At 45.5% G+C, this 24,180-nt stretch overlaps 3 protein-coding genes across 3 annotated transcripts; all 3 read right to left on the reverse strand.

The window, feature by feature from the left end:
* Positions 1-863: 863 nt before the first annotated feature.
* On the reverse strand, positions 864-2,630 carry LOC133893080 (peroxidase 1-like). The gene is made up of 3 exons (XM_062334048.1): positions 2,135-2,630; positions 1,810-1,975; positions 864-1,677 (listed from the first exon to the last, which is right to left on the reverse strand). Exons 1-3 carry the CDS (start codon positions 2,627-2,629, stop codon positions 1,157-1,159), a joined length of 1,182 nt encoding a protein of 393 aa, XP_062190032.1. The 5' UTR covers position 2,630; the 3' UTR covers positions 864-1,156.
* Positions 2,631-6,872: 4,242 nt separating this feature from the next.
* On the reverse strand, positions 6,873-8,237 carry LOC133893276 (peroxidase 1-like). The gene is made up of 2 exons (XM_062334265.1): positions 7,971-8,237; positions 6,873-7,848 (listed from the first exon to the last, which is right to left on the reverse strand). Exons 1-2 carry the CDS (start codon positions 8,217-8,219, stop codon positions 7,081-7,083), a joined length of 1,017 nt encoding a protein of 338 aa, XP_062190249.1. The 5' UTR covers positions 8,220-8,237; the 3' UTR covers positions 6,873-7,080.
* Positions 8,238-16,899: 8,662 nt separating this feature from the next.
* Positions 16,900-20,617, reverse strand: LOC133893173 (gibberellin 2-beta-dioxygenase 5-like). The gene is made up of 2 exons (XM_062334146.1): positions 20,326-20,617; positions 16,900-18,264 (listed from the first exon to the last, which is right to left on the reverse strand). Exon 2 carries the CDS (start codon positions 18,097-18,099, stop codon positions 17,080-17,082), a length of 1,020 nt encoding a protein of 339 aa, XP_062190130.1. The 5' UTR covers positions 18,100-18,264; positions 20,326-20,617; the 3' UTR covers positions 16,900-17,079.
* Between the last annotated feature and the right edge of the window lie 3,563 nt (positions 20,618-24,180).

The following is a 24,180-nucleotide window of genomic DNA, read 5'->3' on the forward strand; positions in this document are numbered from 1 at the left end:
AACTTTTTTCTCGCTTTGTCTATCTAAAATTTTTGCTTTCGTTTGTACTTTTTTAAGTGTTGGGTGAATAAGCAGTAAGCCATCTATTTTATAAAAAATTTGTAAGACACTTATTCACCTTTTTCTAATCGCTGTTCTTGGTTCTACGGTAGTACCAGTCTTGCTGAATGTATGAGGTTTCTTAACAAATCTAAGTCAAGAATTCATTTGAATTCCTGTTGACAAAAATGAGAATTAAATCCGTACACCACTCCTGCGTGAGTGATCTTGTAAAATTTGTAAAAAGAAAACGGCAAAACTTTCTTTAAAAAAAAGAAAAAATAGGAAAAAATGGGTTGTGTAGTACGGCGAACTTTTGACGTGTTGCTTTTCTATGCACAGGAATAATTCTTGTAAAATTGTACTGACGAAAAGGAAAAAATGGTTGTCTTGTATAGCAAACTTTTGGTGTATGCTGTTTAACGCACAGTGAAAGTCATATTGGCTGTTTGTTTAAAAAAAAAATGAAATTGGCTGGAAATAGCGATAATCTGGTGAGAAGAACTAAGAAGCTTGTGCGTGCGAATTCTTGGTCGCTTGATTTCGTTCCTACAGAAAATATACGAGCATATAAGTCCAACGCCTATATATTGTACCTCTCATACTGGTCTGCTTGCTTCATAGAAATTTGCATTGCATAGCCCAGTCGAATTCAGAGGACTCGGTCCATTTTGTTGTGATCAGAGTCCCTTTGCGTTACAAACACTAGTATGCTTCCTTTTTTTTTTAGAAAAAATACTAGTACTTCATTGCTATTCTGTAGTTGTTGTGAAATATTCCTTCAGAGGACGGAATGGAAGCATGCGCAGGTTCAAGACAAAGCATAATTCCTGATTTCCAAGAGACGAGACAACCGGTGGCTGTTCATTTATTCAAGCAGGACAGTATATAATTAATGGGCACTTGCCCCAAATTCACGAGGATAAATCTTACAAAGCAAATCAATTCCATGCACACATACAATCATGGAATGGAACACATCAAATCAACTCGAAGGAAAGATAAGCAAACCCAGACGAATAATCCAATTTGCTGTCGTTCCCCAACAATAAGCAGCAATCAAATCGATCCAGGCCACTCGATGTTGCACGCGTGGCAGAGCGCACATTCAAACCTGTCAGAGCCAGAGCACAAGAGCCACAGCGAGAGCGAGGACCAACCCTCCTCCGGTGGCTGTCAGCTGGTAGCTCCCGGAAGAAGTGGCGTTGGAGCCCGGCGACGACGGCTGGTTGACCTGGGAGCAGACCTTCCTGATCTCGCCCTTGTGGTGCGAGAGCACGCCGATCTTGCTCATGTTGACGAAGGACGCGGCGAAATCGGCGAAGAATTCGTCGGTGGAAGAGGCTTTGTCGTGGCTCGTGACGTATTCTTTCGTGGCGCCATCGTTGAGCAGCTCGGCGTCCGTGGAGAGGAGGCCCTTATTGGCGGCGACGAGGGTGTAGTAGTCGGTGTCGAAGGTGGAGGGCGTGACGGGGTCGAGGTAGACGAGCGTTGCGGCGTCGCCGGGCTTGCACTGGCCACGCAGGGTCGCCGTGTAGTTGGCGTCGAGGTTGGGGTCGGAGGTGCCGTTCTTGCCCTCGAAGTTGTACAGCCGCGGCGACACCGTCGAGCACCGCGCCTTCCCGATGGTGTGCGCGCCTAGATTCTCACGTTCAAATAAAAATAAAAAAATCAGTTCCAACACATTTAACTCTCTAGTAGCACAATCAATAGAAAATACGGCCGAAATTAGAAGCAAACTAAGTAGCTGGGGTGAGTGGCTGGACGTACCGGAGAGGACGGCGAGGTCCTTGGCGGTGAGGTTGAACTTGGCAAACAGGGCGATGAGGTCGGTGATTTTGGCGCCCGGCGGAGGCGAGTTTAGGGCAACGTCGGCGGCCACCGACCTGTTGCCGTCCTCCCGACCAGTAGGGAGCAGGATGAAGGGCCCTTTCGTCTGATCAATGCAAGCATCATCGATCAACAGAGATACATTATACTAGTATTCCAGTGATGTGACGATGTAATTAGTTCGTCCTAGAGTATTTACAATTTCTTCAGGCGGGTAGCTCTCGATCAGCTCGGAGCTGTTCGTTCGATCGAGTTAATTACTGACCAGTCTGATGGAGTCACGCGCCGCGAGGGCGAGCGTGTCGGCGCATGAGACGACGCCGGGGCAGGCGACCTCGAGCTTGGCCTTGATGGCGTCGACCACCTCGTAGCCCCGGACGCCCTGGTTCAGCGGCGAGTCCTTCTCCGCCGTGTTGTCGGCGGTGGAGTTGAGCAGGATGGAGCCCTCGCAGCCGCCGACGAAGCAGTCGACGGAGAAGAGCCGGAGCACGGGGCCAGCGAGGTCGGGCGACTTTGCGAGGATGTCTGTCATCTCCTTGAGCACGATGTCCTCCGCCTGCGGGCACGTCTTGTTGTACGCTCCGATCTGCAAGTGGGCCTCCGCCGCCGGCAGACCGTAGCTCGCAGTCAGGAGCAGCACTGCGACTGCTGCCATTGCTGCTCTTGCATCGGCCATCTTCACTACGTACGTACTCTCGATCTTGTCCTGATCTCCAAGTGAACGACGCACGACAATTCTAATGCGGTGTACTGCTCTCATCGATCGTCCTTTGACATACATTTATAGAAACCCTACTATGAAGAGACAGCAGGCAGCTGGGTCAGCTCGTAAGGACGTACGTACGCGCAGTACTTGGATAGATGGGTGCATGGTACTTCAGCAGCTCCTGCATTTGTACTACACATTAGCCAGCCGCAGGACAGAAGACGAGCGAGAGCAGAATGTCAACTCCGATCCATTCTCAAAATAGATAGAGAATACGTACGTTTTGTTTGGAGATAAGGTTGCGTAATGTAATCCAAGTAGTGACCATTTAAATTGCCGCATACAATTCAACCAATGCCCCAATGACAACACAATAGGAGAGCGCGCGGGTGAGATAGGTCAACTCCGATCCATCATTTCAGTTCGATAGCTCTCCATCCTGATGTAACTAACATATGGACACCACTCCTCTTTCATCCGCCGCAAAAAGAATCTTCGCACAATAATAGCTCCAAACAGCTTATCTTATTTCGGATATGAAAATGACGCCTCATATTTCTTTTTGTTAACTGTGACGTCTCATATCCGACCCTTCTGTCACACACACGGAGAGAAAATCACACTGAGATGGGATGGTTGTCATCCAACCAGTCAGGCCGGATTCAATGAGTATGTGGTAGCAACTTCTGGATAAGCTTGGTAGCAACTCATGTAGAGACTGTGTTAGCAAATTGAATGAGTGTCTGCTAGCAACTCCAGTGGATGTTTGGTACCAACTTATTTCGAGAATATATAGCAATATATTAGTGAGCATTTGATAGAAACTTTAGTGAATGTTTGTTAGCAATGAGAATATGTAGCAATTTCTGGTGAGGTAACAACTTCAAAGATATATTTTGTAGCAACTTATACGGAGACTATATCACCTCAGGTGAGGTAGCAATTTCAGTCAAAACTATTTGGTAGCAACTCATGTAGAGAAATCATTGGAAATTTACACAAAAGTCGCTAGTATCGTTATATGTAACTTGCTAGTACACATAATATGTCTCTTTATTTTGTTGTGTTCACAGTAAGGAATACAACCACTACTATATAAAACGTCATCACAGGCGGGTGGTAACACTTTTTCACAGGCGTTTAGTGCACCCGTCTGGGACCGAAGGTCTAAGAAAATGAACGATTTTCACATACGCAAAATAGACCGTCTGTGGAAATTCATTTTCACAGGCATCCATTTTCACAGGCGGCCCTCTTTAGTTGCCGCCTATAGATATAAAGATTTTCACAGGCGGTTCCGTAAGAGAACCGCCTGTGGTATGTATTTCTTTAAAAAAATAATAAGTATATATTTTATTCCCTCCAGATTTCACACAGTTTCAATACAGATTTCAACATCATCAAAGATTTCACAAAATTCAATATTTAACACAAGTACAATAATATTCACGACATCACAAGCCTATATTACTAAGAGTCTTTTCTCTCCCACTCACAAAGTATCGGATGGCTAGCTAATTTGCCTCTGTGATCAAAAAATCTGCCACTCTTATGGATGACTTCGTGCATAATAAATCGACACATGTCACGTTGGACGTTTTGGATATCTTTGTATGAGAGAGATTGGTTGGTACATTGGATCATCCGTTTGCCTGGAATGGAAACACAAGTAAAAGAGTTAAAACACTACTGATAACGGAAATATAACCAAATAAGAATATGCAAACGCAATGATGACTTACGTCCTCAGGGTTTGTTGTGTACCTCCCGTTTACCCTAAGAAATTGATAAACATAGTATCCACAAAGAACGCTATTGAAACCTTACTTGTGGCACTACAAATAGAAACACAACATATTCGTTAGTTCAATAAGACTCTTCATTATAAATAGTGAGATACAAGCATTAGAAGTGTGTTATTACCAGAAAGTGTGTACGGACCGTCATCGCATCCGATTTGTCTGTATCGTGTATCCCACTTTTCATTACGTACCACTTGAAGGCCCTATTCGAATGCCAATAAGTAATTATCAATTTATAAATGATTTATATGAATTTTATGTATGGAGATTTCATTTACCTTTGTATAACGTTAATGAAATCTTGGTAGGATTTTTGTTGAAGATCGGCTGAGTCAAAGATCACAATTTTGCTCGACTTCGGCATCAGCATTATACAGATATAGTGGTCGCTACATGAATACTTATGTTAGATTCTTGTCGATCAATTAAGTTGAATACTTATGTTAGGTTCATGACGTATCACACTTACTTAAAGTTGTAGGAAGTCAAGATGTAGTCTTTCTCCTGTATTTCTAGCATAGCTCTTCCTATATAGGTTGATATTTTAAGTCTGCGTGTTTAGGTCATTTCTCTTACGACTCTTGATTTCTTCTTGTTACTCTTCCCCTTAATCTAGGGGTCATCAGTCCTCAAGTTCACAACCATGTTAGGCTGAGAAATTCGTTGCGGATTAATGAATCCGACGGATGCCTTCAACTTTTCCGTATCGTTAAATTACATCATACAGAACAAGTCACTGGTCATTAGTTTTTATAGTATATATTGGTAGATATATGAACGTAAGGGTAGATTGTAGGCACTTACAGGCACCACGCGCTTATGAGATTGATATCGAGTTTGTCACGGCGGAACAAAGCGTGCATGTCCTTTAAGGAACCGCCTGTGAAAATAGAGCATTTCCACATGCGATTCCTTATATGAACTGTCTGGGAAAATAAAGATATTTTCACAGGCGGTTCACCTAAGAAACCGCATGTGAAAATTAGTTTTCACAGACGGTCCACATCAGCATGAGGTCACAGCCACTTTCTCAGATGGTTAGTCTTACGAACCATCTGTAGAAATGAAATCTAGCTGTCTCGAAAAATAGTTTTTTTAGTAAACAGTGTAAAACGAAACTGAAAATAGACATCATATGTGAGATATGATCTTTCTAAGTAATTGAATGGATTAGTACAACAACTCTTGCATGCTGACATTGTATCCCAATCTTTTGCCTATGTACGACCGAAAATGCAATCCAACCCCACAACAGGCCGGCCACACCCAGACACGGTCGCGCGTTCAATCAGAAGCGTGACCCGTAGCGCGATATATTTCGCCGACGAAAAGCTATTGTTGCACTGTTGGCCAACGCTGAGCTTGGTCGCGGTATAGGGTTCAAAAGAACTGGTATTAAAACTTCATCTAAAAAAAAATTAGCACTGAAAATAATTATTACTATCAGTTCATATTAAAACTAGTACTAATATTATTAATATCGGTTCTTATATAAACCGATAGTAAAAATAATTTTTACTATTGATTTATGTTATGAATCGATAACAATAATAGAGGAAGTATCACTGCTAGTTTTTTTTAATTAGCAGTGATAATGGTAGATATCGTATATTTAGAAATTTATAATGTTTTTATACAAAGTCGGATGGAGATAAATTTTATATAAAAATTATAACTCTCAACTAGATCTACAACTTCGTAGTTAACAATATTTTCATTTTAAGCCGTCTATATACCCAAATAATCATCTAAAATTTTGGACATAAAAAGTCAAAAGAATAAATTATTCTGTAGCTATTAACTAAAACTGTGGGGTGATATGGTAAGGAAGCTTCACACGAGGAGTGAGATCGCAGGTTTGACTTCCACAAACGACATGTGCACCTAATTTACTATATTTGCGGATTTGATTCCCATAAAAGCTGCGGGGTTCGCCGAGTGAAAAAATATGATTTTTTTCTAAAGACATTGGATTTGTGATTGGCTATTATTATCGGTTCGTAACATAAACCGACAGTGATAACTGATAAACTGTATTACTTCTGCTTCTAAAAACCGGTAGAGATGATATTTTTCTGTAGCAGTGGAAGCGACCCAAGCCTACTCACATGTAGACCACACCTATACCATAACCTGTTTACGTTTTTATCTCCCTTCACATAAAACGGTTAACGAAAGAATATTACATTTTGAATTCCCATATATTTAAGTTGGTTTGGCTCATCCAGATCTACCGTGAAGGTACTATTCCAACTTGCATCATGTACGCATGACAAGCAAGAAGGATGCTCACGGCGCCATGGATGGGATTGGGAGCTGGCCTACACGGCCCATTCTGGCCCAGGCCTCACAGCGGATCTCCTAATCATCGTACTGTAATTCCTCTAAAATAATCAACATTTTTGGCGGAAGCTTTGTACAAACAGCGATCGAATAATCATGCTTAGTAACTTCAAATGTAATGAAACTGAACTGATAACAGATTTAAAGTCCTAGCTAGAGAATTATCGCATGGCCAACAATGCATCAAACCCATACAAGTATCGATCGAATGTATGCCCCATGACTACGAGAGAAAAACTGAACAACAAATAATGTGTATGTTCTACCTAGCTAATTCAGTAGTTGACAGAATGAAGATAGATCGAGATGGTAGCTACTAGCTACGTACAGATAGAAAAGTGAAGAGCTAGGTTCAGTTCATTAGTTGACGACGTTGCACTTTTTCCTGATCTCGCCCTGGTCGCCGGTGAGCACGCCGATGGAGCCCATCTTGGCCATGGACACGGCGAAGTCGTGGAAGAAGTGGCCGTCGTACCTGCCGGTGGCGGCCTGCAGCACATAGGCCCTGGTGAAGCGGTGGTCCAGGAGGAAGGCGTCCGACCGGAGCAGGCCGCGCCTCCGCGCCACGTGGCGGTAGTAGCTGGTGTCGAACGTCGTGCAGCTCCCGGGGTCCAGCTCCGTTGCCGCCGTGCTGCTGGTGTCGTCGGCGCTGGTGCACCGCATCCGCAGCCTGTCGGCGTACCGGCTGTCCAGGGCCGGGTCGGCGCTGTAACCGGCAGTGGCGTAGAGGCGGTCGGCGAAGGCGGGGCAGTACGCCTTGCCGAGCGTGTGCGCGCCGGAGAGCACGACGAGGTCCTTGACGTCGAGGCCCTTGGCCGCGAAGGACTGGATCATGAGCGCGATGTCGCCATGCAGCGGGGGCAGATCGCCGCAGCTGCCGGCGCTGGAGGTGCGGCTGTCCCTCCGGCCCAGCGCGACGGGCCAGGAGGGCCCCCTGGCCAGCATGACGGCGTCCCTAGCCATGATCGCGAGGATGTCGGCGCAGGAGACGACGCCCGGGCACGCCTTCTCGAGCTTGTCCTTGACTCGCGCCACGAAGTCGAAGCCCCGTAGGCTGCCATTGGGCTTGGAGTCCTTCTCCGCCGTGTTGTTGGGCGTCGAGTCCAGCAGCACCGACGCGTCGCACCCCTGAAAATGAAGATCCAACATGCATTATTGTACGTACGTAGTTTGTAACGACATATACAGCATGCATCAGAGAATACTAGAGCATGTATATATGGATCTGGCATATGTTGTATTGTAGGTACCTGGACGAAGCAGTCGTGGTAGTGCAGCCTGAGGAACGCGGCGGCGAGGTCCGGCGAAACCCTGACGATCCTCGCCGTCTCGGCGCGCACAATCTCCTCCGCTGCCGGGCACGTCTTGTTGTAGAACCCGATCTCGAGCGGCCCTGCAGCAGTTGAGCCACTGCACAAGACTACTAGCACTGCCGCTGCCACCACTAGTGGTGCAACGCCGGCGAGTGAGCGCATCCTGCTCATCGCCGCGGCAGCCATCCAGCTAACTAGCTGCAGCAGCTAGTACGTTGGCGTCCAGCTCCAGCCAGTGCAGCACTAGTGAACTACTGCTACTGTGCTTCAACGGGCAGTGAGAGATGGATGCTCACTGCTGCAGCTTACTATATGTATCGAGACCTTACTATATTTAACTGAATATAGTATCTGCTGCAGCTTCGATTCTAGCACAGGATGGGTCAGTTGACTTTGCTGAATTTAAAGTTGCAGCATGCAGAATCTTTAATTTGCATCGCCGGCATTACCGGTGGCCGGTGATTCTGGGATTACTTTGACCGTGTGTGTATATATATATGCGCGTACCGTTCCTAATCGTAGCCTAGAATCTTTGGGTTTGAATGTGAATGAGTTGGGAAGAAATGAACAATACTAGTAGATTACCCGCGTGATGGTCAGTTGGCCCTGCCATATGGCATTGTCGTCGTCACATCGCCCATGAACCGTCCAGAACACCCCCCACACTTGACCCTAACCACATCCACATGGGGTGCTTTTCTCCTTTTGAATAACAAGCTGAAACAAGAATGGCCATCTCAAACATTGCCTAGCATACTGCTAAATGCCGATCGTGATTTTGGCTGCAATCATAACAGAATAAATCATGGCTCTGCAAACACAATCAAGAGAAGGCCAGAAGAACCCCTCGCAGTGCCGATCAGCTCCAGAGCCCACGAAGCCGGCCTCGATTCAGAAGGAAGTCCTCCACTGGCAAAGCAAGTCTAGAAGGTTTTCTCATCGTCCTTAAGTCCAGGTTTCAGGGAGATTTCTTCGCAAACAAGAAAAGGACTGTGCCGATAGGACTATAAATATAAAATGCATTCACCTGTGCAGAGGATTCGGACTTCAATGAAGATTTCCGCACAATTAGAGTTAGACCACCTATAAGCGTCGCCAGGTGCGAAAACTGAGGCTACACCATACCGACCGGCACACTATTAGTGCCGATCGGTACCAATGCCAATAGCTACTGGTGGGTGTGTCCTGATACCTATTCTATGACATATTCCTACAGTGTTACGGGGTAAATCTTTGTTCTTCCCTCGGGTTATCGAGAATCTTACCGTGTAACTCTATCATATTTATGTTATCTTTATTAGATTATTTATCTTTGTGTATTGTTATATGCCTCTCTTTACAAACTACTGCAGCTTTTGTTCGTAGTAAGATAGATATAAACATGGTGTTTTGGTCTATTCATGCCAAAAACGTCTTCATAGTGCATATAAAAATAGGTACCCGATTAACCAGCCTCGTGACAAGAAGGGGAATGTGAAAGGTACATATTAATAGTGTAATCACTAAGTAATTCATATGTTCGATAACATGATCTTATCTTAAACATGTAAATGAATCATTAACCTTAAGGGGAGATCGTTTATAACTTCTGGTTACAACCTTAATCTCTTTCCTGCATTCTAATCTATTGTTTAATAAATCACCCTTAAACCAAGGCCATTTTTATTAGTGTTAATTTACTAACTAGATAATAAGTGCCACTTGTTCCTTGAGTTTGATATTCCTGGAATATATAAGAACCAATCTATCTCCATATGATAGATGCTAGACCTTCCAGCATCTCAGATTCTTTCCAAAAGCATTCTTCCACCCCTTCCAACATCTCACTTTCAATTTCTTAGTTTTCTGTGATGCATACGATGCCCATGTATCAAAATGGATATGATCTAATCGCACAACCAAATAATTGTGTGTATTGGTCACTTTTATTAAAATTTATCTTAAGTTCGGACAGTTGCTCAATTGCATAGAGCAATAGCTTCATTTTTTTTTTGGCTTGGTCTGGGTTGTGATCTATGAAGTGATGATGTCATCTGCATATTGTAAAATAGAGAGATCGTTATCTACTAAATGTGGAACCACTCTTTTTATCTGCCTACCCCCTTTTGCCATATTTATTAATATAGCAAGCATGTCATCCACTATATTAAATAAATGGGAGAGATGGTTTTTCTTGACGCAAACCCTTTTTATTTAGTATGTAGTGTCCAATATCATCATTGACTTTGATACCCACACTTCCACCGGCAACAAATTTTCAATCCACTTGTACCAATTTGGTGCAAAACCTTTCATTCTTAATACCACAATGGAGGAAGGGCCATTTGACTTTATCACATAGCTTTGTTTGATCGAATTTTGTTGATGTTTGCCAGTGTATTAGTATGCACATTCACATGCTCTTGAAGATACACGAAGGGGACATGCACGTACGGGTGCCAGGTTAAGCTAAAAATCATGCATGTATGTACACGTACGCAGGAAGTACGTCCATCTCCAAAATACGTACGTACATGCACAAGTAAAGCTCGGTGGGACAGCACCTGGCACAAGTCGATCAGGCAACAGCTACAAGGCAGAGCCAGGATAAGTATCGGCAAGCTTAATTATCAACTCATCGCTCGCAGACTCTCCCTCTCATCTGCAGCCCTAGCTCCTGCATAACGGAACCGAACTCTCCTATTTTGTTCTTTTCTTTATTTTTGTGTACACTGGCATGCTCCGCGCTCTTACTCCGCAGAGAAATTTCAAATAATTTCTCTCCAAAACAGCCTTCTCAAAGTTAATTATTAAAGAGTAAATTTCGCAAAACTGCATATATTTTAATAAAATTATCGCAAAACTAAAATTTAAACAATAATTTTATAAAACTATATATTCAGTGGCAAAAATATCGCAAAACTACATATTTAAGCAACAATTTCATAAAACTACAGATTTAACGTTGATTTTAACACAAAACTACAGATTCTAGAGAAGTTGTTCCCAACCCTGTTACCATGATGATCAGACCTTACTTGCAGTCTCACAACAGCTGACAACTCATAAAATGGACTGTCCGGAAGCCCATGAAACTACATATACCTTAGTAAAATTATCGTAGATAGCAAAATTACAGATTTAAGCAACAGTTTTACAAAACAACAAATTTAACACCGATTTTATCGTAAAACAATAGATTATATCGCAGATCTGTTAATTTGATGAATGGGTCCCCTTGCAGTCACATGAATTCCTAGACGGTTTATTTCATGAGCTGGCAGCGACAATCCTAAAGTAAAGGCCCGCGATTGAAGTGAGACTGTAAGCGGGGCCCAGTCATGGTAACGGGGTTAGGAACAACTCATTTAGAATATAGAGTTTTGTGATAAAATCGACGCTAAATCTGTAGTTTTGTGATGCTTAAATATATATAGTTTTGTGATAATTTTTTTAAAGTATCTATATTTTCACGATAAAATCGGTATTAGATCTGTAGTTTTATAAAACTATTATTTAAATATGTAGTTTTATGATAATTTTTTAAAGTATATATGCAGTTTTGCGAAATTTACTCATTACTAAAATTGCCTCATTTAAAATTTTCGTATGCATCTCGTATATGTTTCATAGATCATGACCATACGTTCCATAATATTCCGTTACTGCCAACTTTTGTAAGTATTTTAATGCTGGTATTAAGCAGGCATATGAGTGATCTGTTTAGAATCCTTGACTTTAATTTAGGGAGTAAGATAATTATGCCAAAGTTTATACTCTCTGTCTCACAATATATGACATTTTAGATTTGAGCATAAGTATTAAGGTAAAAAATAAAATGATCATCTTATCTTTCTTTATTGCACATTGATCTATGAGTAATAATGATGTAACATGACTGAAAAAATGAGATTTGCATTGAAAAGGAGAGACTTAATTTAGGGGTAAAACTGGAAAATATGGGATAAAGTTACCTCAAAATCGTAGAATATTATGTATTTTGAATAAAGTTGAAGAGACTAAAATGTCATGTATTATGAAATGAAGGGAGTACTATATAATAATAATGGGGTGCTATTCATAGATTGAGAAAAAACATGCGCACTTATGGAACTAGACCACATTTAAGCCTAATAAGTAGTGTTATCGAAAAAACAAGGATGGGTTGTTGAGCTGCCGGATATCAAAGCCCAATAATCTGGATGGGCCGAACAGTCATGGCACCAAAAGTTGAAGGAACTGTTTGTAGTGTCAAGCCGATCGGTAGTTTAGGCGATCGGAAGGTTGAAAGGAAGGTGTTCTTGCTGTCCGGATCTAAACCATAGCATCGATGGTGTCCTCGAGGTCTCTCATACCCCCAAAAGAGAAGGCTACAAAGGTTACGCAAGTAAAAATTGGGAGAAGCTCAAGCTGAAAAGGTGAGAGATGAAGTTTTCAATGAAATTAAGTCGATGATGCTTATTCGAAAAGAATGGAGAGTAAAGCAAGTTAAAATACCTGCTATGTCACCTAGTGATGATGATGATGATGATGACATGTTAGATGACTCTTCGGTGATTAGAGATGATTCTCCATCTCGTGATGGTATGGATGTCAATATGATTTTTGTCTTACATTCAGAATTTTGAGCTATTGATGAGGAGGTTGCTCAAGTTAATCTTAGTTCGAAGTAAGCTATATTTGAAAAGTCTAAAGAATCGAGCCAACATTTGAAACCATTATATGTTAAAGGGTATATCGATGGAAGGCCGATTTCTAAGATGTTAGTAGATGGTGGAGCTACAGTAAATTTAATACCATATTAAGTTTTTAAGAAATTAGAAAAAGAAGATAGCAAGCTAGTGAAGATGAACTTGGTGCTTAATGGATTCACTGGCAATCCCATCAAGGCCAAGGGCGTGATTTCTATGGAGCTGACTATTAGGAGCAAGACAGTGTAAGGTAACTACAACGTGTTATTAGGTCGTGTTTGAATTCATACAAACCGTTGTGTACCTTCTAACTTGTATCAATTCTTAATTCAATGAGTAGATGATGAAGTAAAGATTGTCCATATGGATACATCGGCTTTTATTGCTTTAGCCGATGCTTCGATAGATTGGCAATAAGGGAATGTACAATGTCTATCTGGTCAAGACCTTTCAGGTTATAATTTTCTTAGTGTTACTAGAGATGGTTTTATTCTGTGTCTGTATAGCTGATTTCTATGTCTCAACTTAGCAATGTAATGTTATAAATAGATAAACAAAGTAATTTAGATTGGTTGCAACAAAATGTGGAACAATATTGTTGGTGAATCAGGAACCGGGGGTCCTCGAATCCCGAGGTCAGGCCAGCAATCCGTCACGTGGCGCCATCCTGCGGGGTCACCTCCACGAGGTAAAAAATACTAAGTTCCGGGAGAGGGTGCTCGGGGCCACAGTCAGTGGTCCCTGAGTACCCAGGTTCCCCGATGATCTGTGAAGGCTAAGTGACGGGAAGAAATAGCTCGGGGAGGTAAACGGTGACCCCCGAGCACCCAAATCCCCCGACGACCAGGAGAACCAAGTACCGGGAGGGGCGTGCCCGGGGCTGCGAGCAGTAGCCCCTCGGGCACCCGATTACCCCGAGGGCCTACTGAAGGAAGTTCCGGGAGAGAGTGCTCGGGGCTGCATGCAGCGGCCCCCAAGCACTCAGTTCCTCGAGGATCCGTACAGCCAAGACCGGGAGAGAGTGCTCGGGCCGTGAACAGTGGCTCCCGAGCACTCGGTTCCCCGAGGACCGAGGAAGGGCATTCTCGGGAGAGAGTGCTCGGGGAGGTGAACAGTGACCCCCGAGCACTCGGTTCCCCGACGACCCAGGAAGCCCCCTAACAGTGGCCCCCACAGGGATCCAGCGATGAGGTGTCAGCCAGTCAAAGGCCCGAGGCCGCATTTAAGAGCACGCGTGGCCTGTCACCTCCAACTGCTCCCGCCACGCTCGGTGTCAGTTCCTGCCATATTCTGGCAGAAAGGCGTGGGGACATTAAATGCACAGGTCCCATCCCGCGCCATCTGGCACGTCTCGGGATAACGTCGCAAGGGCCGAGGTGTTCCGTCTGCCGCGCTGTTGTGGTAGGAGAACAAGGCAGGGCGGGCACGCCGGGCCGCTCTGCGGCTGCCCGGTGGGCCCTCTCCACGGCGCCCGTTGCCAGTGCCATTATGGTGACTGATGACCGGGCACAGGGCGCGTTTTCAACCCCCAGTCACTTCGCACAGAGGCTATGATGACGCCCTTTCCATTTATGGTGCCTTGGAACTCGTGTCCTCCCGTTCGGGGCACGCTACTGCCGGCGGGTATTTAAAGTAGCCGGCAGCACGGACAAAGATAAGTTGGAAAATCTCTCGAGGGGAAGAAAGAAGTGGAAGTGGAGGCGAGACAGAAGAGAAGATCGAGAAGTTCAAGAGCACCCAAAGCCAACAGATACATACATATCGAAGAATAAGGAGCCCTAGGCTCTAGGATAGATAAACATTCTTGTAACCAGCAACATCCTTGAGGGACATTCTCAGGACATTTATAGTATCCATACAGGAGTAGGGTGTTACGCCTCCGAGCGGCCCGAACCTGTCTAAACCCCCAGTGCATTTACTTCATTCCGCACTAGATCATTCCACCCCGCCAGCCATCGCATTCATATCCATTTATTTCTCCGGTAAACATATTCAGGATCATCCCCCCGGCCGAATCTCTAAAAAGGGGTCCCTCAGGATCCCTGCGACAGGAGTTAACCCTCCGACAAATATCGATCCAAAATGAACGATATTAAGGGTTGTTGCCTATTGCCGAGGGATATACTGCCTATTATATGAGGTTTTACAACACTCTTCGCGCGTGACCAATGAATATGAGGCTGAGTTAGGAGCGCCCTAGCGAGCTAAGTGTAATGCTGGGCTCCTCGTCCTAGTGAGCTAAGCGCAATACTGGGCATTTAGTTGCAGATCGTCTGCGATACCAGTCGTAGCTATGCACATTATGTTATGCTCCTAGGTGTTGCCATTGCCTTTCTCTAGATGAGGTCGATGATACGAGACCAATAATGCTCTAGGTTACCTACTGGTTAATGATGTTAATACAGAGACTAGCTTTTTTTTTTTACTCTAATTCATGTTATTCTCTTTGCTATATATATGTTATTGTCTCTTGTTTACAGCCATGCAGGCTTAGGAGATCGTCAACATGATGACCATCACAACAGGTTAATCGGAGGTAGTCCGTAAAGATGGACGTAATTAACCAAAGAGCTTCACGAGATCCTTGGAACTAGAAGATGCAGCTATAACTGGAAACATATGCACTGTAACTGGAAAATTGTACTTTATAAATTAAAATGAACGAATAAAGAACTAGAACTAGTGTTACCTTTACAATGTTTATATCTTTTCTTTATAAACTATGTGTATACTAAGGATCTGTTTGGTAGAGCTCTTCCTGATTCAAATTCTCTGCGAAGAGTGATTCTCTAGGGGAAGTGATTCTGTAGTTGAAAGTGATTCTCTAGTGATTATTTAGAATAAATTATATAGAGGAAGTAATTCTGTGCGGGAAGTGAATCAGAGGAAGCTGTTTTTTTTAGCTCCTCAGCTTCTAGTTCATTTCAGATAATCACTCCTATGAATTACACTCACGGAGCTAAAAGCTGAAAGCTGCTATTTGACAGAGCTCCCCTGATTCCAGCAGGGAAGCTACTCTGAGAGCTTTGCTAAATAGACCCTAACTCACCGGCGATCTATTCTATATTAACTGAAACTGCCATGCGAAAAACTGTCAAGAGCTTGTTTCTCCGGCGCAAAATAGAATCAATCACATGTCAACAGTGAGATGTCACATCGAATTAAGTCAGCACTTATCTTCAACTCAAAGCGCATGTTAGAGCATCTGTAGCATACTAGCTAAATTTTACTCTTTATATCTCCATTTAGCTATCCACTCAAAAGATTTTATCTCTATATTTCTACATACTCTAATAGACTAACCAAATCCCATCTATAAATTAGTACATTAGTTTTGATGAATTTTCATTTAAAATTTATAAAAGATTTTTAGTTAGAACCAGTTAAAATATGTTCTCTGTTATTTATTCTAGAGCACAAAAATTGGTGTGATTTTAGGAGCTTCAAAAATTCATCTTTTAAATTTATAAAAGAGGGGAAATAAATGAATTTTTGAAGCATGTTGCAACTTGCTGCCTTCTCTCAGTGTCTCATCTCTCCTCTGTCTGACCTGCACAGGAGCCGAGCGCACACGCGGCTGAGATGGCGAGGCGAGCGCGGCCGCTACATTTGGCGAGGCGAGCCTGCGATTTGACGATGCTGTAGTGATAGCGATGCTGTTGACGAGGCTGCTGGAGACGTGTTTTCGCGGGATGGCCGCCGAGCGGCGATAGCGAGCTGAGTGGCGAGGCCGCCAGAGCTGCTTTAACGATATATATATATATATATATATATATATATATACTGTCATCTCCTAATTAATCTTCGCACGTTCCTTACAGTTTGATACTGAAAAAAGATACCCATGTCTGGTTGCGAGTCCATAACGACAGCTAATTAACTGCCTGCCATCCTGCAACCAAAACAACTTTTCAACTGAGATCATCAAAGCATGAGTTCCCTGTAAATTAACAAGAGATCGACGAGTGACTGATCAAGCACCTTACTAATCATCATCATCTTCTACAAATTAAAGCTGCATTATGATCGAAGGAATTCTCAACAAGGAACAGTACGTATGTGTGCAAGGTGAAGTATAATCATGGGAGCAGTTAGAAAGCCGATTGAGCCCACCAATGATCAATCATTCAACAGTCTGTACTCAACAGCATGCATATATACACACACCAGTGGACCAGCTTTACATTAGTCTCTGACACATACAAGTCACATGAATGACTGTATATATTTCTATTTACAACAGATCGAAGATGCATATATACATAGACTAACACACCAAATAATAAGGGCAATATATTTTGATAGAGGCAATTAGAAGAATGTAGGTCTATCTAACAATGTAGGATTCAAGTGAGCAGTAGTTTGGGCCTCCAACGTCACAAGAGGCCGCCTTGGACCTGCAGACGGAAGCGTTGCAGGCCGAGCTTTCGGCCCGTGAGCCTGACGTCCTCCCTGATCTTGTTCCGGTACTCACCGAAGGTGAAGCTCGCGTACAAGGGAGGATCGCCGGTGCAGCGTGGCCGGATGAGGGTGTTGTAGGACGGGCAGAGGAAGAAGGCCATGGAGAACCGCTCGCGCGCCGCGCTCGTCATCACCCGGTGCTCCACGCTCCGGTACAGGTCGTTGCTCCGCGCCTGCAGCAGGTCGCCGACGTTCACGATCAGCGCGCCAGGGTTGGGTTTCACGGCGAGCCACCGCCCGGCCTTGAGGAGCTGCAGACCGCCCACGCTGTCCTGGTGCAGTATGGTCAGGAAGTCACTGTCGGTGTGCGGGCACAGACCGAAGGCGCTGCTCGCCGCAACGCACGTCGGGTACCGGTTCAGCCGCAGGAAGCACGTGTTCCGCGTGCACCTTGTCATCATCTCCGCGTCATCTTCGTCTCCCGGCAAACCTCCAATGAGGATCCGTGCCAGCTGATGCGCCAACTGCGACATCGCCGACGAAACCTGCTCGATCACTAGCCTGATCTTGTCACCGGCGGTCTCAGACTCAGAGGCCGGCGTGATGGGGATGTGGTAGGCCTCCGACCACGACAGCTGCTCCAGGCACGTGGCGGTGGGCGTGCCCCAGCGGTAGCTCTCCGGCGAGAAGTCCAGCAGCGGCTTGCGCACCTTGCGCTCGAAGGGCCGCCGGAAGATGCCCACCTGGGCCTCGTGCAGCTCGTCCAGCAGCGCTTGCGGCACGCCGTGGTTGGTCACCTGGAAGAAGCCCCATTCCGACGCCGCGCGCACGATGGTCGCGCGGCACTGCTCCTCGCCGAGGCTGGCGAGGTCGATCACCGGGAGGTCGCACTCGTCGTGGTCGTTTGTCCGGTCGCCAGCGTCTAGACGGTGCGGATGCGTGTCGAAGAGATGCTTGTACGTGGCCATCAACGGCGGGTTGGAGTCGTCGTCCATTATTGGCGTAGACGAGCTGGCAGTCTGCAGTGATGTGTACGATGTTAAACTCCATCGATCACTACCGCTGCTAGCTCTGTGGTGTATATATCCGTGCAAGACATCATGAGCAAAATGGCGGCTTCCGACGCTAGTCTTTTTCGACGGTCTTGTCAAAGATTCATCCTGTATATATCAACCAAAAGAGCTTGCACTAATTTCCAACAAAAAAAACAATCAAAATGCGGCGAATTGAAGAGATGATGAGGATGCATGGCAAATTAATTAGCATTCAGTGAGTCATCAACTCATCATGCGTGTTGTTGTCGTACGTGTATACATACGTCGCAAATTAAATAAACTTGCAATGTGGAGTATTTGATGTGTCATGGTGTACGTCGTCAGCGTGTGGTATGCTAGCTGCATTGTTGGAATGCACGGGCCATTCATGCATACGTCCAATGCGCATAGGAACAAGGAAGGAAGACACCGATGCACCATCGATATGGACGCGCACGTACATTCTCGGAACTTACGCTAGCTGGTTCTTTTTGTCTTCTAGTTAAGTCATGCATGCTCTGTTCATCTTTATTAAACAATCAAATCATAGCTTTGCTCGACAAATTAAATATTAATCATTCTTGTACCTAGCTACCTCAATAACGAAACGTATGTAGTGCAAGATTTCTGATCTTTTTCGAGGCTTATCTGCGAGTGGCCGACTGTTTTTGTTCTCCTTATAGAATTTTCTCATATGGCCAAGAATATATCTAGTGTAATTCGGACATTTTCCAAAGGTAAAAACAAATCACTATATCTGTTGTCCTTGGGGATACGGTTAAGTGTTTTAAAAATTATGCAGTACACAATCAAAACCTCCATATATAAGCCTTGTCGTTTATGAAGTAAGAAAATAAAGATACTTAGAAGATATCACATGTTCTTGTACAACAGAAATCTTAGAGAAACAAAGTGATTGTAGTGGAAATGAGATTTCTATTAATTTTTCATGCTTGAAGATTTGTGAAAAAAAATAGTCAAGGTAATTCCTAACTATTTCTTAAACTAGCCAAATAGTCAACACAATTAATTGCACAGCTAGGTTTCAAAGTACACAATAGCTACAATTTTATTAGGTTTACAACTATTGCCTAAAATATATAGTTGTATTTATTATACAACTAAGATGTATTCAACATACTTGATTAGTCTACACCGTACCGCTATAATAATGCATCAAAAATAAGCTTTCTCCTTTTATCTCCATGTATATATTAATGAAAGAATTTCTAGGATTCTTATTCTTTGTTAAATTTTATTAATCAACACCATAATAATCATGCCAGACCAAAACAATCGATCTAGATGGTTCTATTTTTGTATAATGTATGAGACAGTTTATAGGATTTTCTCATTTTATATATAAATTAATACGAGATTTTCTAGCCGTATGTAAAACTTGTGGTACCTTGAATCTCACCTATTATATTGTTTATATATGAATAGACAAAGTACTCGTTTATATGTGCGCCATAAGCTTATTGCTTAAATCCATCTGGTTCCATATTCATAGCGACTGGACTAGAAGTTAAAGTGAGTAAGGTCTAATCTGTACTTTTCGAGTTCGCTTCAGTACACTTCTTTTAGAAAAGTTCATGAATCTTAAAGAAAAGTAGTTATTATTAGGTGTTGCAAACCTGTACTAAATTAATCTGCAATTTGGACCCACTTGATATATATTGAGACATATATCTATACTTAGCCATAGAATTGTTTTTTCTAGGAATATCATTTTGATTTATTCTTTTTATAGCTAGTGTAGTGCAGATTTGCCCCACGACCTCATCCAATATTTTTGCTTCAAGATTATGTTTTGAGATAATCTTGAGAAACAACTAATATAGACCTACTTAATAATGAATTAATATTTTTGAGAAACTACAAATTTTCCTTCTCAATTATATGTTATGATTAAGCATTCAAGGAGGCTGCAGGTGCGACCGGTAAATCAATTGTTGTAGCAAATATTAATCATTTCGCTTATTGTCGACTGATGGAAGTGTTTCTTACCAAAAGGACAGAAAGGACATCATGCACAAAGCTACTGTATCCTTCTCAATCGTGGATGGAGGACATATATGCATGACATGCACTACAACTCTTGGAAACATCATGAACATGGAAGATTGCAAGTAGAAGAAAACAGGTGGGAAACGAAACAACTGAGAGATATTATTAGTGTCAAACCTGGCTGTGAAGAGTTTGGTGAGTGTGATCATCATAAACTAGCTTGCTAGGTAAGATTTATTGATGTGTACATGTGTATCGACCTCGTTAGCCTCTTCGACTTTGTCGATGCCGTCCTCTATCCAATCCATCGATCGATCTTCGTCCCTGCCCAAGGGTTTATTGCTAGGTAGCTGCTAGCTAGCGAGCTATATGCTGAATAAGTTTGTGGATCTGCCTCATGGCATGCATTTGATAGGTAGCTAGTATCCTGAACTCAGTTCATGAGCTTAAACTGCAGGTTGTGAGTAAAACGTGCAGCTCTGGCTTGTCTATATATGTACAAATATAATGCTAGGAGAGGGGCAATTATTGGCTTAGTGCTATGAGCCAGGACACACAGCGGCTAGCTAAGGGGCCAATTATTGGCTTCACCTGAAGTTCTGACGAGCACTGAAAACTTACACCGGAAGATGTTTTCAGATAGGGATGAAGTGAATAAGTCATGGCACTAACCTTCACCGGATATTCCGATGAGTACACAGAAGACTCACTAGAAGCTTCACTGAAGGATGAATAGTACATTCATCGATTTTTTTTATAGAGAAGGATGTTCAGTTGGATGTTCCAATGAAAGTGGCGAGTTATACTCACTAGATTTTCTGGTGATGAAGTCTAAAGACCATCGGAAGTTCTGATGACATGGTCAGAGACATAACGGCTAGTTCCAATTACACTCACTGGATGTTAGGGTGCTCGGTGGACTTATGCTTACCGAAACTTCCGATGTTTACAGTTTTCTGGGCACGAAGGGCAACGGCTAGTTTGGAGGTTGTGGCTATAAATAGTCCCCTCACTCGACCATTTGATGTAGCTAGATCTCAGGATCATACACATACACTGGAGATGAGTTCTTGCCATCAAAGTTGAGCATATTGAAGATCAAAGTAATTAACACAAGATTAATGACTTAATTAGTGCTAGTTAGGCCTAGTGTGCATCTAGCTAGGTGATTAGTCTAAGGTTGGGTCAAGTGAGTGATCCACACTTATTACTATTGGTGCTTGTCAGCACCTAGACAGCTTAGTGATGTTCTTGTCTTACGAGACCCTCCGAGAAGGTTGTGGAGCAATCGCAAGCTTTATGAGCAGGAGGAGTGGCTCATACTGGAGCTACGGAGCACTAACAAAGTGAAGACAACGGTAAACATCCAGGAGAGACCTAGTAGGAGACCCATTTGCGAGTGGGTTGCTCTAATGGCTATCTACGGAGTTATCCGACAGGGAAGCTTAGCCCGTGAGAGGGGCTTCAACGTGGACTAAGGATGGACGACTATCGGTGTATCAGGAACCGGGGGTCCCCGAATCCCGAGGCCAGGTTAGCAATCCGCCACATGGCACCATCCCGCGGAGTCTCCTCCGCAAGGTAGAAAAGATTAAATCCCGGGAGAGGGTGCTCGGGGCCACAGTCGGTGGTCCCCGAGTATCCCAGTTCCTCGATGATCCACGAAGTCTAAGTGCCGGGAAGAACGTGCTCGGGAAGGTGTGCGGTGACCTCCGAGCACCCAAATCCCTCGACGACCAGGAAAGCTAAGTACCGGGAGAAACATGCCTGGGGCCGCTAGCGGCCCCCTGGGTACCCAAGTACCCCGAGGACCCACTGAAGGAAGTTCCGTGAGAGAGTGCTCGGGGTTACGTGCAGCAGCCCCCGAGCACTCGGTTCCCCGAGGATCCGTACAAGTGTGCCCGGGAGAGAGTGCTTGGGGAGGTGAACAGTGCCCCTGAGCACTCGGTTCCCCGAGGACAAGAGAGGGCGTTCTCGGGAGAGAGTGCTCGGGGAGGTAAATAGTGACCCCCGAGCACTCGGTTCCCCGACGACTTAGAGAGCCCCCTGACAGTAGCCCCCGAGGGGCCCACCGATGAGGTGTCAGCCAGTCAAAGGCCCAAGGCCGCATTTAAAGAGCGTGCGTGGCCTGTCACCTCCAACTGCTCCCGCCGCGCTCAGCGTCAGTTCCTGCCACGTCCTGGTAGAAGGGCGTGGGGTTATTAATTGCACGGGTCCCATCCCGTGCCATCCGGTCCGCCTCGGGATAACGTCGTAAGGGCCGAGGCGTTCCATCTACCGCGCTGCTGTGGCAGGGGAACAAGACAGGGCGGGCACGCCGGGTCGCTCTGCGGCTGCCCAGTGGGCCCTCTCCACGGCGCCCGTTGCCAGTGCATTTATGGTGATGGATGACCGGGCGTGGGACACATTTTCCACCCCCGGTCACTTCGCCCAGAGGAAATGATGACGCCCTTTCCATTTATGGTGTCTCGGAACTCGTGCTCCCCCTCTTGTTCGGGGCACGCTGCTGCCGGCGGGTATTTAAAGCAGCCGGCGGCAGAGAAGAAGGCAAGTGAAAAAAAGAAACAACGGCTGAGAAGTGAACAACACGAGACAGACCAAAGAACAAAGAGCCCCAAGCTCTAAGATAGATAATCATTCTTGTAACCAGCAACATCCTTGAGGGACTTCCTCAGGGCACTTATAGTATCCATACAGGAGTAGGGTGTTACGCCCCCGTGCGGCCCAAACCAGTCTAAACACCAGCGCATTTACTCCTTTCCGCATTAGATCATTCCGCACCGCCGGCCATCGTATTCATACCCATTTATTTCTCAGGCGAACATATTCAGGATCATCCCCCCGGCCGAATCTCTAAAAAGGGGTCCCCCAGGATCCCTGCGACAGGAGTTCACCCTCCGACAGCTGGCGCGCCAGGTAGGGGGGAAGCATCCCTGAATCTGTTTGTTTGTTTTCTTCTGCAGAAAAAATGGCCGGTGGTCATTGCCTCCAGCGTTCCGGCTCCAGTTCCAGCGGGGAAATGCAGCCCCTCGCACAGGAGGCCCCAGTCGCTGCTGCGTCCCAGCTGTAGCCGCGATCTGCACGCACGGTGTTCCCCTCCTAAGGGGACCAGAGCGCTGGGCCTAGTAGGGCCGCCGCCGCCGTTGCCGATGCACCATCCGACCCCCAGCCGGTGGCCGAAACTCCTGCCGCCAGGTCCACGTTTGGACAGCGTCGGACGCCTCTCCGGCGTAGGCTTGCCTTCGACGAGGCCAGCCCCGGGAGCGCGCTGCTTGCGGCGCACGCTCTCCTCAGGCATCCGCCAGTCCAGGCGGCAAGGGAAACCCCGGAGGGCCGCTGGATCCAGGAAGTCGCCGCCCTGGTCGGCACTGCCCGCTGCCAGGTGCTGGCCGAGAGTTCCCGCGCCACCACCCAGCGTGGCGCCGCTAGGACCGGCCCATCGTCAGGTGGCGTTCGCGCTGGCCGGGGGGCCTCCAGGCGGAGCGCCGCCCCCCTGGCCGCTTCTGGAACCCAGGACCTCTGCTTACACCTCAATGAGCTGAGGGGCATCGAAGATACGCGCGTCACTCTCAAGCGCCAGCGGGAGACCCGGCAGGAGGCTGAGGCTGAGGACCAGGCTTTCTCTTTGCTGGCCCATGATCACCGGGGCTCCCCGGCTCGCCGGCGCTCACCGCCCAAGGGCATTCCCCAGGCCGCAGGGTACGGCACCGAGTGCCGTGCCTTCGCCAGTGAGCTCCGCCGGGTCAAATGGCCCACCAAGTTCCGCCCCGAGCTGCCAGAGAAGTACGATGGGTCCATCGACCCCGTCGAGTTCCTCCAGATATACATCACCGCTGTCCAGGCGGCTGGTAGCAGCGAAAAGGTGATGGCTAACTACTTTCATGTTGCCTTGAGGGGCTCTGCCGGCTCTTGGCTTATGAACTTACCCTCAGGATCTATCAGCTCCTGGGATGATCTTTGCCACCAGTTCGTGGCTAATTTTCAGGGCACATTCACGAGCCCCGGCCTGGAGTGCGACCTCCATGCCGTCAA

Source organism: Phragmites australis, chromosome 15 (assembly GCF_958298935.1).
Source record: "Phragmites australis chromosome 15, lpPhrAust1.1, whole genome shotgun sequence".
In the NCBI taxonomy this organism is placed as follows: domain Eukaryota; kingdom Viridiplantae; phylum Streptophyta; class Magnoliopsida; order Poales; family Poaceae; genus Phragmites; species Phragmites australis.

Bases quoted from the DNA above. Each gene is read 5' to 3' on its own strand.
- LOC133893080 (XM_062334048.1), bottom strand. From the start codon at position 2,629: ATGAGAGCAGTACACCGCATTAGAATTGTCGTGCGTCGTTCACTTGGA. The intron at 1,976-2,134 runs GTCAGTAATTAA...TGCATTGATCAG, and splicing joins CGCGTGACTCCATCAGACTG to ACGAAAGGGCCCTTCATCCT. The intron at 1,678-1,809 runs GTACGTCCAGCC...GTGAGAATCTAG, and splicing joins GGACCTCGCCGTCCTCTCCG to GCGCGCACACCATCGGGAAG.
- LOC133893276 (XM_062334265.1), bottom strand. From the start codon at position 8,219: ATGGCTGCCGCGGCGATGAGCAGGATGCGCTCACTCGCCGGCGTTGCA. The intron at 7,849-7,970 runs GTACCTACAATA...CTTCATTTTCAG, and splicing joins ACCACGACTGCTTCGTCCAG to GGGTGCGACGCGTCGGTGCT.
- LOC133893173 (XM_062334146.1), bottom strand. From the start codon at position 18,099: ATGGACGACGACTCCAACCCGCCGTTGATGGCCACGTACAAGCATCTC.